This window comes from Gavia stellata, chromosome 13 (genome assembly GCF_030936135.1).
Source record: "Gavia stellata isolate bGavSte3 chromosome 13, bGavSte3.hap2, whole genome shotgun sequence".
NCBI lineage: Eukaryota > Metazoa > Chordata > Aves > Gaviiformes > Gaviidae > Gavia > Gavia stellata.
In genome coordinates, this window is record NC_082606.1 from 21,025,563 (window position 1) to 21,043,579 (window position 18,017).

General features: G+C 46.1%; 1 protein-coding gene across 1 annotated transcript in view; it reads left to right on the forward strand.

The window, feature by feature from the left end:
• Nucleotides 1-5,433: 5,433 nt before the first annotated feature.
• LRRK1 (leucine rich repeat kinase 1) overlaps nt 5,434-18,017 on the forward strand; it is a 76,900-nt gene continuing 64,316 nt past the window's right edge. The window contains exon 1 of the mRNA XM_009807808.2: nt 5,434-5,500. Within this exon, the coding sequence (XP_009806110.1) occupies nt 5,434-5,500 (67 nt within the window). The remainder of the gene's footprint in view (nt 5,501-18,017) is intronic.

Below are 18,017 nucleotides of genomic sequence, written 5' to 3' on the forward strand. Positions count from 1 at the left end.
TGCGTTCCCATTCCTGTCTTATTTTCCTTGTCTGCAACGTAGATAGAGAGCAAGAACATGCCGATACCATTGTCTTTTAGCTCTCTTCCCATCCAATATGCATGTGAGGAATACCTGTCACATCCCTACACAGGCCAAGCCAAACTGCTTGAATTTTCCACTTGCTAACAGCATCACTCAGAAGCTTTTAGACTTTAGAAGCGGGAAGGCTGGAGATACAAAGGAATTACTGTGAGTGATATAATCAATGGAGACATAAGCCAGGAAGGGTGGGATGAGATTTGGGGGGAGGTCGGGGGGTGGAAATTAGCTTGAATGTGTGGAGAAATTCTTGCTAGGAGAAGTTAGACTCTCTGCCAAAATAAAGGAAAAAAAGATATTTTAATGGGTTTTCAAACACTTGTGCAAAGAAAGCTGTAAGAAAGGTCTGGGTAAGAGCCAGGCTGTGAGGCATAAAAGACAGCAGGCTGGGTAAGAGGTGGAAAGGGTGCTAAAAACAGGTAACACTACTGTGGCTGCAGCTAAAAGCAGATTAACGGGGACCTGAACACAGGTAAAAGCACCAGTTAAGACCCATCCTCTCTATGTCTCAGTAATCACGTCAAAGAAATACCTTAGGCAAATCTCGGACTGCAGCAGCCATTCAGTGAATGGATATGGCTTTTTCCATCCTCAAGCAATCATCAGAGCCCCATTTCTTGGTACGGACCAGGGAAAAAAAAAAAAAAAACCCTCTGTACGTAATTTACAGAATTGTTATGAGTAACAAAGCAAAAGGCATGCAGAAATGGTCTTTTCTTAGTAGGTCCAATGGGTGGGGAAAATAGAGCAGTACCAGGCTTGCGAGCAGTTGCTGGTACCTGGATTTGTGACGGGGAAAAGACGTGGGCAAGGCCAGCGCGCCAGCTGGAGCACAGCACGTCTAACACCTTTGGAAGAAAGGGGGCAACCTCGCTTTGCGTTTCCAAAGAGGAGCAAACTCACACCGCGGTCTGGGAAAGGAGCAACTTTCAAAGAAAGAAATCTCGGATCAACTCTGATACGGTAAGGCCAGGCCCCTGTCGAGAAGCGGTGCTGGGAGGAGGTGGGTAGTGCCGGCCTGGTGCCCGTGCCCGGGGAGCTACATGGCAGCTGGTTGTGAGGGGGAGGCGCTGCAGACAACCCGCCGTAGCTGAGAGGGTCCTGCTTCAGCCCCTCCAACTCCCCCAGCCTGGTTTTTCCCAAAAAACCCCAAAGCCAAAGAGCGTAGGCCCGCGTAGGGACTGTCCGGGGAGCAGGCGGACAGCCGTTGCCGATGGACGAGTGGGTCCCGGCTGGGGAAGGAGCCCAGGAGAGGGGCTGCGCTGTGCCCTTCCTCACGCTCTCCCTCCCCGTCCCGCTCAGCTGGGCTCCATGCCCAGGACACGGTGGCAGGCAGTGGGAGCGGTCTGCCCTCGGGAGGAAGGCGAGGGGCTGTGCGAGGCCTGCGGCCCACGGCCTGTCACCCTCAGCCGCCCCCGGCAAGAGGCCGCGAGGAGCCAGGCGGGCCTTGAGCGGGCCGGTGGCGGAGGAGGCGCCGCGCCGCTGCCCCGCTCCCTTTCCTTCCTCCCTCCCTCCGCCTCCCGCGCCGCAGAGCGAGGCGGGCGGGCGGCCGGCGCCGGAGGAGGAGGAGGCGGCGGCGCGGCCGCAGGGACCCCGCCAGCCCCGGGACGCAGGAGGTACCGTGGCTTTGCTGCCGCTTCGGCCTGGCCGCCCCGCGGGCACCTGCCCCGCCGTGAGGGGAGGCGGCGGGGTGGGGGCTGCGGGGGCACGCCGGGGCTTTTCATGTGGAGAAAGGGGCGGGGGGGGGGGGGGAAAGCTTTTTATTTAAAAAATAAAAGTTCGGAGGGAACTTTGTGGGACAACGGGCGCAGGGCGGCGGCGGGCGCTGCCCTCCCCGGCCCGGGCAGGCGGGTGAGCGGCTGCCCCGGCCCGGCGGGGAGAGGAAACTCTCGCGACTCGCCCTAAGGACAAACTCGGTTTTATGTAAGCAGGGCCGGGCTGGGAGCCGTTCCCTCCGGGCTCCCCCGGCCGTGGCGGGGGCCCTAGCGCGGCCCTCAGCCCCTTGGCTGAGCTGACAGGCGGCAAGCGACAAGTGACCAGAAGTCCTTATGAGACACCCCGAATCGGGGTGTAATGCCCTATTTCTCCTCAGCCGGCGGCTGTGGTGTGGGGAGAAGGGGGCTGGTTCGCTGCTGTCTGCACAGAGCTCACCAAAGGACGAGGGATGCACGTCCCGCCGAGTTGGGGTCTCTCCAGGTGGACATTGGGCATGGTGTTTCGGTTCCAGGTCTGGCTTCAGCCAGCCTTGTGCGATGGCAGGCAGATGAACCCGCAGCGCATTTCCATCCCCATGTTGTCGTGGGCCTCTCTAGATCCGTGGTGATGCCCATCACAGCGTCCAGCCTCAGATGGGCTTCTCGGAAACAGCAGGTGGTTTGAGCAAAGAACTGAAGTTTTGGCGGGTTTCCTGTGAATTGGGAAGAGATCCAGGCAAACCGTGGCGTTTCTGGGTGTCTTGCTGCATTTAGGCCTGATGCACGGGCTGAGGCCAAACGGGCTGCTGGAGCGGAGAGGAGGTGCTCGGGATGGTACAGGCATGGTCAGATGTGCTGGGACACTACGTGAAAGCTGGCAGCAGCAGGTCTCGGGAGAGAAACTGAGAATGTGTGAAATGGGATGTGAATCAGCATTCAGGTGTATTCTTCACGGTCTTCCTCCTTCCGATTGAGATGCTGCAGAGCCCATAGGATCCCTCTCCCTAAATCAAACTAAAACATGGTGTTTGCACGTGTTACAGTTGAGTACATCTTGCTTAAGGTAAAAACACTGTAGGGGAGTTTTTATTATATACACAAAGGTCCTGAAATATGGAAATACTGCTTACACGGGTGCTGCGTGGCAGTAATACACATGGCTACAGCATTTAGTGTCCTACTTGCAGTTAGAAGGAACTGATATCAAAACAATGCTATTATTTTTCCTGCAAGTTTTTTCCTTTCACTATATAGGAGGAAAGTTTCAGGGAAATTTCACTATATAGCAGGAAAGCCTGCGTAGAAACCTAAAAATCAGGAGTGGGATGGTTTTCAAGCCTCTGTGGTCCATACTGACCCCCATTCAGTGTTTCTTGTACAGTTGCTGTGAGTGCACACGGTGTGCCCCCACCGTACAGCAAGGAAATGCCTCAGAAACCAGCATCTGCTAAAAAGAGCTATTCTGTTGCTCTTTGCATGTGGAAATATTGATTCTTACTGTAGCTGCTCAGTGCATTTATAGCAAGAGTGCAGGGGAGGCAGCTGCTGGAAGCATCACGTCCCATCCATTTTCAGAGTTAACAACCTGGACAGCTTTTGGGAGGCGTGAGAGCCTCCCTGACACCTCTGCCTGTGGTATCGCACCCATGACACGGCAGAGATGTGGGGTCCCAGCGCAGCAGCCATGCCTGCTAGGGTGGCCAAAGGAAGCACGGCCTAGGAGCCAAGCTGACTCTGGTGGAAACTCAGCGCGTTTCAGGGCTGAATCTGGTCCTCCACCAACATAGCCCAGTTCACTGGTTTGTGGGATGGATCTGGGCTTAGGGACCACCTCCACCCCAGCCTCCTGCAGCAGCCCACAGCTTCCTCTCCTTGTGTGGCTGAAAGCTGCCCAATTCAGCATCTTACATGTCCTCGACTGCTGTTGCGTTGGGGTGCGAGAGCCACCAGGGCCTGACCTGGGAGAGGAGCTGCCGCTGCAGCCTGTGATGGGGAGGGAGGAATTGATGCTCGGCAGCTTGGGCATCTGCGTCCATCTGGAGTTGTAGCCATCCTGCTGCAAAGGAGGTGTTTAGCTGTGGGGTGTGTTTGAAAGTGCTTGCATGTAGCCTGGTCCAGGTCTCTCAATCCATATCGTTATTTGCCGTATGGCACCCAAATTATTTTTCCCACCTCTGAAAAACACCAAAAAACCAAACTGCAGTCTGTGGCGGCACCCAATGCCCGGATCGCAGGGCGCAGGGGCATGCGCAGTGCTTGGGGTGTGAGTTTTGGTTCCTGCTGCCAGGCACCACAAAGTAGGGGTAATCAGAAGCTGAGTTTTGCTGTAAGTGCACCTAAAATTCAAATATTTGCCTGGAGACAACTGATGTAGCATGCAGTGATTTTTAACATTGCCGGCTGGTGGTTAAAACCCTATGTAACGAGGGAGGAGCAGAAAGCTTCCTGGAGAGTGATGATGGATCAGTGTATTTTTATATTCTCCTTGGCCTTTCATCCCAACTCAGGAAGCCAACTCTGCTCAGGGAGAGTTAGGGATGTTCTTGGGTCTCGCTGGCCGAAGTGGGAGGTGGGTTACGTGCTTTGCTGAATTAGAGCCTCCAATCAAAACTTGAGCATCATGCACCAGATGTGAGAAAAACTAGTAAGAGTCCAAGGTGAGGGGCATCATGTTACATCTGAGAGACGTTTACTGACTGAAACTGAAAGCAGAAAATGAATGAGCGCTGATGCTGGTTGGGCACACACTGCAAATTCACCTGTAGTTTTAACCTCTGGGGAAGATGCATTAAAAGAGAGGAAATTACAGGTGTGCAGCTTTGAAGAGGTAAGGAGTTGCAAATGCCTTGGGAGACTGAGCTGTGCAGTTTTCTGCTGGCTGTTACACAAGACAGTTCAGAAGAAGCCAACCTTTAAGAGCTACTAAGGGCCTGGTTTGCCTCCCTGACCATGTCTGAAGAAGCCTGATGCTTCTAGAGAAAAGGGCTGGGCAAAGGGGAAAGGAGCTGGTGTGTTTCTCTTAGCCCTCTTGTCTTTTCTACAGAGGATTGTCTCAGTAACCACATCAGTATTTTTCAGTTTCTCACAGTGGAGTCTTACAAGAGCCACAGTCTTCTTTGTGGATGGGAAAGGTTTTGAGGTTGCGTTTAGGATTTTTCCAGCTGCACTGCATGGTTTCAATGCTCTGCCTTTACACTAGCTTGTGGAGAATCTGAAACTGCAGCTCTGACCCCTGTCCACCCCCCACACCCTCTGCCCAAAGACTGAGCAACTTTGGCAGAGAAAAATTGGGGACATTGTCTTTCTGTAGTGGAGACGTTGTTAGTTTCCTCTGTTAACTCACGTTACGCTCTTAACAAAGGTATTATGAAAATAATTGTATTTATAGGTTGATAAGTGCATTTCTGCAAAGTAATATTTAGACAACTGTGGTAGAATGCAGAGGAATAAGCATCTTGCAATTTCTATACTGGAACGATTAATTTGTTCTGCTGTTTATTTTTAAACAGAGTAAATGATGTTTCTTCAGGATGGTGCTTACTAGCAATCGCTCTGCTCCTGCATTTACTTGATGGAGATCATTCAGCTTTGACAACACTATTCAATTTCAAGCGCTGCAGAAAGTTTGCCTGTTGGATCTTCACAACTGTGACCCAGAATGTACTGGTGTGTGGGCACTGAGGAAGCCGCTATTTGCAGAGAGCTCAACATGGATCCGCAAAATGGTAAATAGGAGGATTTCTTTTCTTTCCTGTTCAGTTCGGAGTGAAAGGTTTTAAGAGAACTCAGCAGCTAGCTGCCACTGAGTTTTGATGAAATTTAAATACATGAAAGAACTTTGAGTGGTTTGAGCCCTAGTCTTTGAAAATTTACAGTATAGAACAAGGAATTTTACTTCCAAGGAGAATGATGTTGAACTACTCAGGTGATAAGAATAGCATTCCTCTGAAGACCAATTTTCTCCAAAGGCCTATGGAATAAGTCAATATATGTATCACGTCTCACCAGTTCCTAAATATGTTTTACAAGATCTGTGCTTTTTCAGCGTGTGAATGCAAATATGTTCCCAGCCACTGAAGCAGTGTGTATTCAGGGTAGGAAAGCTGCTAAAATCAGAGCATCGTTTCTCAGGCTGAACAGATATTAACCTGCTCCAGTTTTACTGTCAGCTGTGATTCAGTGTCTTGCAGTGATTTATTGTTGGGCTAGATTAGAAGATCTGTGTTTATGTAATGTAATAAATCCATAGGTGGAAATTTCTCTTTCAGAAGGGACATACGCTTCATGTCGCTTCTTGTTAAATTTTTTTCTGAATGGCCAAATTATTTTTGGATGATTTTTATCGCTGAAACCCTCAGCTCCTAGGCACTGCTGCATTTCTCTGAGTCAAAACCCAGTTATGTTTCTGCATCAAGAAATAGCCTTCTGGTTATTGTATAACGGTATTCCCCCCTTGCAACAAGCAGTTCATTAGGAGGCAGCATCTGCGTTTTAAGTGTGGGATGAAGGTGTGTTTGACGCTTTGTAGTGAGTAAGCAGGCTTCAGTAGAAGCTAATGTTTTTGCAGCCTTATTTTGGATTTTATCAGCAACTATGAAGCAAAACCTGATACTTTATTCAGAGGCTGCCTTACCTTGTTTGAAGACGTTTCTCACCAGCGTCACAGGGAGCTCTGGGAACTCTTTCCTTTCTCCGTATGTATTCTGCTTATTCTGTGTTACTGAGTTTTTGTTGGATTTTGTTAATTAGCATTGTATCTTTCTATAATAATCAGGGGCATTTGTTTATTGGATTTTCTTAAAATTCTTAAATTCTATCTTCTGAGTTCCTCTCTGGAAGAAATTATCTCCACTTGAATAGTAAGCTATAAACCATGACAAGAATTTTAATCTGCACTAATGATTCACAAGTGTTAAGAATGGCTAAATTTTTATTCTGCAATAGTAATTTGACAAGTTTGTCTCACTGTTTAAAGATACAGTGAATAAACATATTAGTTTATGAGTGAATAATGAAGTGAAAAGTGAAACAGGTATATTTTCTACATTGTGAGTTCAGTTTTTCTGAGACTTTCTTACATGTTTCTGTTATGTAAATATATTCAGTTAAACTGGTTAACTGGAGGCGTACAAATCTTACTGGTATAACTCTTCTGTACTTACATGTCTGGGTTATTTTATTTGATAAACAGTTTTGGAAGACTGGCAAAGGCATCCTAGGAAAGCTTGAGATCCAGGACTGCCCTGGTGGATTGGCTCCTTATAAGCATGCTGTACATGTCTAAACTAATTTTTATTTCGGGATTGTTTGAGTTCTGCCAAGAATAATTGTCATTAGCTAGCTGGTCCACTCCCTAAGTTAGCTGTTCTGCATTTGGATCCTATTACACAGCTTGAACGCAGGAACGCGGTGACTCATTCAGCCTCCACATTTGAACCTATTGTTTACGCGCATTTATTAACAATCTCAATGCAGCCTCCTGCTTCCATTCAATGGGAACCACTGGGAAGTGGAATGAGATCACAGATAATTTCTTTAACGCCAACGACCTCATTAGTGCTTGCAAAGCTTGGAGTCTTTTTTTGGGGGCAGGAAGGACAGGCATGTGGATGTGAAGGGTTTAACAAACTGCACAGTAGTGCTTGTGGCTCCGTGACGGGTCAGTTGGATCAGCATGGCGTTATGGCCGGCACAGCGCTGGAGGCACCTTCCCAGGGGGTACCATGTGCACCCGGTGCCCTCATCGTTTGAAAGCCTTTAAGATTTTTAGGGCTTCTTTTTCCTGACGGCTATACATTTCATCAGGTCTTCATGTGGAGAAGAGGTTCGCAGCATCACTGACTGTAGTTAGCAAATATAACATATGATGCAAGGGCTCACCTTACTGCTCGTGTCTCCTCTGTTATTCCTCTTGGCTGAGGCAGTGATCTTGCCTGTATCCCAGCAGGATGCCCGCTTACCCTGAGAGCAGGTGAGCTGTGTTTCAGAACTGGACTCTGTCTACCCTCCAGGGATGGTGCTGGGCTTGACTCGGTGATGCCAGTGAGCACCCGCTGGTCCACAGAGAGGATTTGTCACTGAAGTGCAGAAGAATTGCTCCATTTCGGGTGCAGTCAGCATCTCCCTTGCCTCTTTAAACCCTGCTTCCCCTCCCCTAGATTTGTTCATCTTGTCCTAATTAAAAGAAAGAAAGTGAGCAGAGATACGGGGACAGCTGCAGTCTCTGATGAAGCACAGGGCTTGTTTTTTTTTAAACTTGGTTAAAGAGCTCTACATAATATAGTGGAGGTGACATAATATGAATCTTGTAGGAAATACAATAGAAACCCAAAGAAATCACTGTATGAATGCCTAGAACAGCATGGAGATTCATCTCCTTTCTACAGGCTGGTTGGTTTCTTTGAATCTTATGAAATTTACAGCTAGGATTTAATTCTCACGTGAGTTTCTAGGAGGTAGTTCAGCAAAGATGTAGAAAAGCAATCATTGTCTTCTGAAATGTAAGGGCACTTTTGTTAAACAGCTTATCGCTCTCTTATTGAGAATTTTATTTGAAGTTGCAGAGCATTCATATGCCAACTTGTGTGTGTCTCAGAGGTGGAATTGGATTATCCTTCAAACACACCAGAGGGTGTCTCTTCTTTCCTGCTAAATCTAGAAATGAGCATTGAAAAGGGGTGCTATGTTGTAATGTATATAATATTACATAATTAGGGACAACGATGCCATTGATAGTTGTTTGAAATTTTATAGTAGCTTTACAGATATTAACTAAATGAGCCTTCGCAGCTTCTTTTGAGACAAATCTGTTGTAAGCTGGTGACTTTCAACTGTCCAGGGAAGCACAGATAGACATGTGCAGTATGCCTGGAAAAGAGACTTAAATATTAAAATGAGGGAGCAAACAAGTAACCAGAATATGATGACCTGAGTTGGCATTTGGAGTGCACCAGTGGCTCTTAAAGCTGTGCTTCAGAAGTGCCGTGGTAGCCCTGCAGCTCACAGAGCTTTATATTTTATCAGAAAGAAGCTACCCACAATGGTAGTGACCTTTGCAACCCACCCCGGGCCGTGGCTCAGCTCAGTACTGACTCAGAGGGAAAGCTGCTGCCTGCGCCACCGCTTCCTTAATCATAGAAAAGTCTCCAGTGCAAGTAAGAAGAGTTTAACTGGAAGAGCTAACGCGTCATTTTAACAGGAGGGACTGCTCAGGAGCTAGTGCAATTTTATATGGAAAGTTTTCACAACGGATTGAATGGTGATAGCTTGAGGTTAGCTAATAGCAAATGAAACGGCTTATTCTCCTGGGGCATTGCTTTGTGCATCCAGCGTCGCTCCCCTATTTGCATGAGGGCAGGACATTTGCAAATGCGGCCGAGGCCGTCGTCTTGTAGGGCATCAGTTTGAGGAGGTGATGGGACTGTAGGTGGAGGGGTGGAAACTTTCATAGACTCTGCCCTTGCTATCCCTTTTGTACTTACTGGATAACTCGAGCCTTCCAGGCTGTCAGTGTGGCAGTGTGAAATCCACTTAAAAATTGAAAGTCTACAGGAAGAACCTGACTTCTTTATAGCAATAAAAGCAGGCAGAGCTCATTCACTCATGGGTGTGCATGTACAGGGCCTCCAGATGAGACCTTTGCTGTCATCTCCTCATAGTTCTGCACAGTTGATTTTGTTGCCTTAAATGTGAAGGGCAGGAACTTGCATTTGCTTCTAAATCTTTCCTGCTGAATAGAGGAGTAAGGGAAAATCAGTGTTGACAGCAGCACTGATACCACTTTGCTCCTTGTGAAATCACCGTGTAAACCTTAAAATCTTTACATCAGCTGTGTGCATGGGGCTAGGGCCAGCAGCTAGGTCTTGGGGCACGTTGACTTAGCCCCCTCTATGGCACGTTGTGCTGTATAACAGGGAAGAAGTACTCGCACCCTCTGTCCTGCTTTTTCCATCCACGTATTACCCTGTAGTAACATTACCCTGAGTCTGCTGTGACAGCATCGTGGTGAGAAGGACAAGAAGAGCATCTGGGAGGTGATCTGAGCGCACAGAGCACTAGAGACCTGCAAAGTGTGTTGGTTGCTTGAAGTTCTGTATAATCATAATCAGACTGAATGAGCCTTGAAAGTTTTCTGGTTTTCTTCCTGCTCGTTAAGCTGCGAGTTAATTTGAGTCCAAACAGCAAATTGAAAGTATTCCTACAAGCAAAGAAAAAAAGGCAAAAAATAAAACAGGTATCTTACGTGAGTTAGTCTTACTGCATAACGCCCTGCAGAAGGAGAAGTAGGAAATGCTAGGCAGGAATAGGAAGTACACTAGTGAAGCAGTAATAGGCTTGTATTTTTAAACATATTTAAATACACACTTCATACAGAAGTGGTGCAATCTCACATGGGGCCAAAAGCTAATGCGGAAGGCTGGTCTGCAGCAGAAAACGCATGTGGTTAAGCCCGCTCTCCTGTGCAGGCTGTAGCAGAGCTGCGTGTTGCACCATCTCACTGAACTGAGCCTGGATTTCCAAAAAGGGCAATGAATGCTGGGGCATTTACAATTAGGTACCTAATTTAAGACACTCTGAACTGATTTTCAGAGTCTGGATACTAAGGACTGTTCTTCAGACAACCCCTTAGAAGATGTCCCTTGTATTTTGAAACAGGGGCATCTGGAAGAAACATTTGTCTTCAAAAACATCTTGTGCATGTGGAAAGTGGGAGTTTGGCTTATGGGTGCTGCGTCCCTCCGGAGTCAAGAAGATATAAAGGAGCACATAGGTCTTAGTAGTGGCAGGACCAGCTTTTTCCTGATAAATACCATCAAAGCCAGTCCGCTTTTGAACTTGAGGGCTGTAGCAAGGAGGGCAGAGCTGCTGGGAGTGCCAGCAGTGCGGTGCAGACCTTGGGAAGCTAATTGAGCAGTGTCCAACCTGAAAGCCAGTTTGATTTACCGACAGTAGTAAAACATTGATCTTTATCTGAGCTGTATGAGGCATTATCTGCTGCTATACAGCTTTATTTTTCCACCTTTCAGTTAAAATGTATTTATGGTGTATTACATTAAAATGTAACTTTTGACAACTCTATCAAGAAGCCTAGAAAAAAGCAAAGATAAGGTGGTAAGGTAGTAAAGAAAATCCTTTGCCCTTAGAACCTGTACACAGGGACTCCTTAATGACGTTACTAATGTGTGATTATAAGGTAGCCCTTAGGTGAGGGTTGACACTGTGGTTGTAGAACTGTTGTCCTCCATTTCAGTGGGAAAAAGCAATTGAGAGTGTTCACACCAACTCAGTCTTTACCAGGCCTGTAATTGATTTATTGTTTTGTCAGTGATGTTGCAGGCGATTTTATACTTGCATTAAAGAAAGTGCTATAAATTTATTTTTCTTATCCTCTCCAAAGCCTATGGGGGCCTTATCCAAAACCCATTAAAGTCTTCACGCTGACATAATAGGCTTGGGATCAGATCTTCAGGGATCCTTACAGCATTAAGTCTGCGGTTTGTTTGTTTTTCATTTCTGTGATCGATAAAGGGGCTGCCAGGGCTCTGCTTGGCAGAAGGCAGCTAACTGGGAGGAAATGTTTGCATTGCAGATGAGGGTGTGGGGGATCGATTTTATACCATTCAGCTCTCAGTCTGCTGTATAGGTGAAGTCTGTCTCTTAATAGGTTCTGTTTCAGATTTTACATCATGTTAGGCTGATATTTAATTCCTTTCCTTAATCCAAGTCTGTGTGCTCATTAGTGGGTCAGCAATTGCTTATTTGCATGATTATGTATCACCACAGCAGCAGCCCTTTTATATAAGCTGCTGATAGTTTCACAACAGAAGTGTGTCCATGCTTTGAATTTGTGCCTTGCTCTTGCTTAGATGGAGGACTTATAAAAGAAGTCTTTAAGTATTAGGGAAGGCCCTCGACCTTCAAAAAGCCCTCCTGCAGTCAGAGGGGCTCTGGGGGTCGGCAGTTTCTGGTTTTTAAAAAAAAGTGTACTTTCAGAAATTACAAATTCAGTGAGTGTGATGATGAATCTGAAATGGAGTCAGCAAGGACGTAGTCAGACCATGTTAAAATATGACAATTGAAAAAGATTCCCATTGAACAATAGCAAAGTTGATACAGTAAAATCCCAGGGGTTATGCTGCAGTTTTTGCAAATACTCAATCCCTCCCAGTATGATAATTAGCCATGCTGTGCCTGCTGGAAGAGAGGGTGAAACCCAGTAATGTCTTTGTAGATTGTGTGTTTTTTGCAAGGACATGGTGGTGAAGGTGCCTGGTCACCTTCCCTAGCCTGAGCTCTCCTGGCATGGGTACTTGTGGTGGTGGGATGTGTTGCTCCAGACAGGCAGGCAGGACTTGGGGTCTGCTGCCATGGAGCTGCACAGAGCAGTGGGAAATCTGGTGCAGGTCCTCTCTTTTTTGACTTACCCTCTCTGGCTGGGGAGGGCGGCAGATCTGTGGTGAGCTACAGGAACTTCTCGGTCGCAAAGACAAGACCCATGTTGTGTCACCCAAGGGTGAGGGAAAGGGTCACTCCACTAGAGGAAGGGCGGGAGGAAGGCGAAGGGTGAAAGGAGCAGGGACCTGGGGTTGGGAGCTGGAGGAGCAGCTTAATTTCATTTCTAATAGTCAATATGTGGCTCCCAAGTATAAAGGTTGGCATTTTGGATACTCCTGGGGAAAGCTCAGTCCCAGGCTGTCTGCAACTCCTTTTCTGTGCATAGTTGAAAATCATGGAAAATAACGAACCAAAGCAGTGATTCAAACAAGAAGTCTGGATAAATTTAGCTCAAATATTCTTGGTATGTTTGTGGTCGCTGTGGAAATTACATCACATTAATGATGAGAATATCACTTGGAAAACTGGCATGGCTGCCTGAGAAGAGCTCAAAATGAAATCTTTTAAAAGCATGTATGTCTTTGGAATTGCTTCACCTGCAGTTAGTTGGTTTGGGAGGTTATTTGTTTTATTCCCATCTTGGTTAAGGAGTGCTTTGACTAGAGGTTATTGCTGCTTAATTGAAAAGCCACAAGGTTTAGAGCTGATACACTGCAGTGTGATTATCTACTTCACATAAAAATTCTGTCTGGGGAGTAAGATTCAAAAAGAGTGCTGGTAATTGCTGAAGACAAGACCTCCTCTAGAATCTGCCTGCATGTCTTTCTGTCTTGCACATCAAAGAGCCTTTGAAAATGCTTTTATTTTTGCATCAAACAGGAACACTCCTTTTTTTTTTTTTTTTTTTGTAACACTAATGGACAAGATCCCTTTTTAGATCTCAAATGTAGCTTGAAAAACAAAAAAGTCTAGCTCCTTAAGTGGGCCTGTAATCATGGTCACAATTCTCCAATGTTTTGCACGTTGGACCTTTCACACGATGGCAGGCTGGGAATAAAAGCTATCAAATGAAAGTAATTTGCATGGATTGGGCCAGGTTCTCAGATCCAGTAGATCAGAGTTCATCATAGATTGGTGGGAAGAGGGTGAAACGTGCCTTGCCAAATTTTCCCTTAGATGTCTGCTTTTTCCTTGATCTATCAGTTCCTTTAATAAAAGTTATTATCGCCTTCTACAAAATTCCCTCAAAGTAGCTTGTGAAGTTGTTACTGTCTCATGTGTTACAACTGTTAGTGCTTGGTAGCTGGGTTAAATTCTGCACGTGCATAATGGGGGAAACACAGGCTGTAGGACTGGAAAGAGTGTGTGGGTCAGTGTCCTGGTGTCACACTCCTAAACCTTATGCAAGGCCTGTTTTAAGCGAGTTGACTTGTCTATTGCTTCTGCCTTTTCTAGAAGACTGTTCCAAAGCCTTATTTCTCCAATGTTTTAAACTTTCTTCTAATTGGCAGCCAAAATGTATTCATATCCTGTACATAAATAGCTCTTCTCCTTCCCTGGTGTGTCCCTTTGGATGTATTTATAGACAGTGCTCCTATCCCCGTCCAGCCTTCATTTTTCTAGGCTCAACAAGCCAAGCTCTTTTCACCCATAGTCTTGTAATTAAACTGTCCGTTTCTTTGGTTCATCTTCTCCACCTCTTCCAGATTGTCTTAATCTTCCTTGAACATGATAAACTGGAGTCATGTGAGGTATTTTACGTATCTTTTTGATGTTGCTTTCCCTTTTTTCCTCCTATCTGGCCAGCCTTTCCAAAATCTTCATATGTCCAGGTTCTGTAAGAGACCTGCTATACTCCTTGGGGAAGGGAGGAGGGACACTGGTGGCCACGCAGGTGACAGCAGATACCCAGGACCCCTGCCATGTGATGGAGCGATGGAGAACTGGGCTTGCTGCTGTGGCCCAAGGGGACCTGATGGAGCAGCTATGAGCTTCATCTTACCACTTCCATCAGCTTACTCTGAAAGCCCCACTGAGGCTTGTCTTTCCTGGTAGCATCCATGGAGTTTCATGGAGCTGGAGAGACAGATGTTGGCTGCTTCTGTGCTATTCTTTTGACCAGCAGTTGGGTTGGAGTGTCGTAAATTGTGTTTCCATTTAGGAGGGTGTTTACATGTGTTATTGAAGTGAAACATAAGCTTAGGAGCTGTTTTTCTCAACTCAGACAAGCTGTGGAATTGCTGGATGTGTCTTTGCTGGTTGTGTCTTTGGTGGAGCCAGCAGAGGACTCGGACTCAGAAGAGACCTGGGCAGAGACCTTGGGCCCATCCTCCCCTCACACACACACACAGGGAGTCCCTCCTTGAACTCTTCCAGATGTAGCCTCTCACAGCTGGGCCTAAAGGCATTTGCTTCTTGCTAAAGCTAGCTTTAAATATATGTCTAGGGAGGATGTAGCAGAAGGGGGCTGGCCATGACTTTGTGCTTCCCCAATGTGAATAATTAATTACTTTTTTTTTTTAGAAGAACATTGAGAAAATTATTTCTTTGAAAGAGAGAAAACATTGATGCATGGAATTTTTTCCCTTCTGATGAAAGCTTGAACATTAGGGAAAAGGAAAAGTTTCAAAAGAAATGAAAGTTAGCCATGAAATTTTATTTTATGAAGTTTCAAATGAAATCCAGTCTTGGTTTGGTTTCATGGCTACAATGTTTGATTCAGTTGGGCAGGAATGGTCTCTCTAGAGACACCTTTCATCATTTAATAATCCTGTCTTTCCAGCCATCCCTGAAAACTAACACGAAGAAAATCCAAAAACGTAGTCATACTTTTGCATGCTTAATGTATATCTTCCATTTTAAAATTTGGAAAGCAAGAGTGGCATAGATGGCTTTGCATGCAAAAGCATATTTCTGAATGATTCAAGCTGTAGGATTGGAACCAAATCACTGAGGCCAAAAGACAAAAATAGAAACTTTCACTGAGAGCTGAGTCATTTGTATTTCAATATGGCAATAGGCTCTCTGGCCATTTGGAGCTTTCTCGGTTCCCTCAAGCTCTTTCCCTTGGGGTGGAAATTAGCACCATCATAATTCTCTGTGGTCTTTGCTGATCCTTTGCACCCCGAAGAGGGCAATACAGGAGGGTTGCAGGGCATCCTGCTTCACTGCGAGATCCAGCCTTTGCCCTGTGCTTGCCAGAGGTCAGCCCCGTCCTGTTCCTTCCCTTTCCAAAGGCTAGTAGGGTGCCTACCAGGGATGATGGTGCCTTCATGAAACGAGCTGTCCACTGAGAAATGTGTTGTGGCCACTGATGCTCTGAGTGCTCCTACAGTTTGAAAGGGATGAACATGTGCACCTGAAGCTGCTTAGGCCTGACAGATGTACTCAGGGGAGAGAGTAAAACCATCACTGTCATCAACAGCAGCCCAGTTCGTCGTGCTGGTAAGCTGGGGTGGCGGGGTTAGCGAAGGGCTGCCTGCTTGTGTTCGGTACCCAGCTGCTTGGTGGAAAGTCGGAAGGAGAAGAGAGAGGAGGAGGAGGCAGCAGCCCTGTGTTTGCTGTCGGCTGCTGCCATTCGTTCAGGATGTCGAGGTTGTCTTGGTGTTATCCGTTGCAGCTAAGAAAGCTTTATAAACAGAGAGGGTGAAACCAAAAGTGGGCTGTGGAGCAATGGGAGCCTTGTGTGCTGGTGTGCACAGCTGGCTGGGGATTTGTGTAGGGTTTATCAGTACACGAGTGGCCGGCTGCAGGCCCCGGAGCCCAGGTGGGAGGAGAGGGTGGGTGCCCAGTCATGGTGCTAATGAGCTGCCTCCGCTCTGACTCTGCGGTGAGTATTGCAGCCCTGCTGTCTCTCTTCCATCAGGCATAGCCCAGGAACAGTGGAAGTGGTGCGTGCACTTTTAATATAGCCTGTGGGGAGCATCGTGTCTAAGGTAGATCTGTCCTCCTGCAGAGCACAAGAGAAGAGGCACATCCCAGGCAATCACATGTAGTAGCCCTTGTTCCTTTTTCCTGGATAGCTGCAGGTATCGTTAGTGACCCTGAAGCTACCTTGCACTTTCCAATGTGATTTGGATGCTGACATGATGGGTTTGCTCTGACAGTCATATTCCAGTGTGTATTTCTTTGTGCTCTCTATAAGCTCAATGCCTTGTAATGGCTTTGTGTAACCTCTTCAGTACTTCAGCAAAGTACAAATAACCAGCTTGGTTTCATTTGAACTTCTTGGGCAACACAAATAATTTCCAGAGTCACAGGGATCTGGGAGGTGCATGCACAAATGCAGGAGCCTGCTCAGATCTCGTAGAGCTTTTCAGCTCCAGCTTAGTGCTGGCTCTGACAGACAGACAGACAGCTTCGCACAGCCATTCAGGCATCTGTGATAATGCCCACTAAAGACTGCTGAGTCTCAGTGTAACTGGTATTTGAGGCTTTTTCTGTCCCCTCTTCCCCCATTATCCTGGATGATGGAGAAACGATTGTGTAAGTGTAGAGCTAAAGCTTTCAGAAGTGTCTGGTTTTTTGTAATTCAGTTCTGGAGCTCCATAAAGGCAGGAGTCCAGAGCATTTTTCCATCCAGGACTTAATATTTTCCTTTCAGGTTTGCATTAGCAAATGTTTTTTTCCTTGCAGGTTAAGAGTGTTTCTAAATAGAAAATTTCCAATGGCTGTGGTGATAATTGGTCACTGTGCATTGCTGTACCTAAAATTGTCAGCATGCCCTTTATGAAATCCTGTATGCTTGCTGGAAAATGTTTAGTGCAGATTAGCACTTTGCCTGCGTGGTACTGGCATGTAAACAATTTAAAAATAATTCCAGATTATGCAATAATAGTGAAAAAGATCCCTTCAGTGCTGGATTTTTGTCTTTGAAGCATTCTTCCATGTTTCAAATCTGGTCTTTTGTGGGGTTATAAATTTCCTTTTGGGGCAGTGAGCATTGATTGTAAGCTATGTTGTAGGTGCGGGTTTCTTTTGTACTCAATACATCATCTTTTCTATTGCCTTGGCAGGCAGATCTTAGTGTAGAGCCACTCCTTTAATTAGCTGAAATAATGGATGTTTGGGTGAAATGGAACCACAAAAAACAGGCAGAAAAATTGTGTGGAGGGTTCCCTCTCTGTCCTGAGAAGCTGGCACATCTCACTTGTCGTGAAGAGATATTAATCAGGGTCAGAGGGACATGGCCCAATTCTGGTGTGGTCTCTCCACTGGGGATGCTGAATTTTCCGGATAAACCATCCTGTTATCTCTCGGTTGGCTTTACCATAACTTTCTCTCTTTGTCTTCTCACAGGGGGGTTTATAAGTGGTTCTGGCCATTTTTGAATCCTGCTGAGGGCATTTTGTAGTGGAATTGGTTGGGCCATATGTATTTTGCCTAAATCTGAGAACGAGGTGAAATAGATCATAGGCTTCTTGCTGCAGGATCCTCCTTTGCATGGTTCTGGGCCAGGTCCTGGCTATGGGGCCATGTGGACTGAGCATATGTGGGTCCACAACTTCCCTCCTGGGGGCAGACCTTGGTCCATGATTGTATCTTTTAAGAAATGAATTATTGAAATGAATGAAACCTTTTAACTTTTTTAAACAACAAATGAAACCCTGTTTTGAAGTGTCAGCTAATTAGAGAAGGAACACAAAAGGTATCTTTGTTTCATAAAGCATTTTTACTGACTTGGGCTGATTTAAGAATTTAATTATATTTTTTTATTAAAGAATCCAGGGTTTTGTTTTTTCTTCCTGGTTTGGGAAGGGTATTATTTTTCAGTATCTCAAAGATTTCCATAGGATTGAAATTTTTTTCTTACCCATCTAAGTGGAAAGCGCAATGTAGGACAGATCCATCATCCTTTGAAATCACTGGAGGCTTCCTGTTGGCTGTTGTTCAGTTTATTAATCTGAA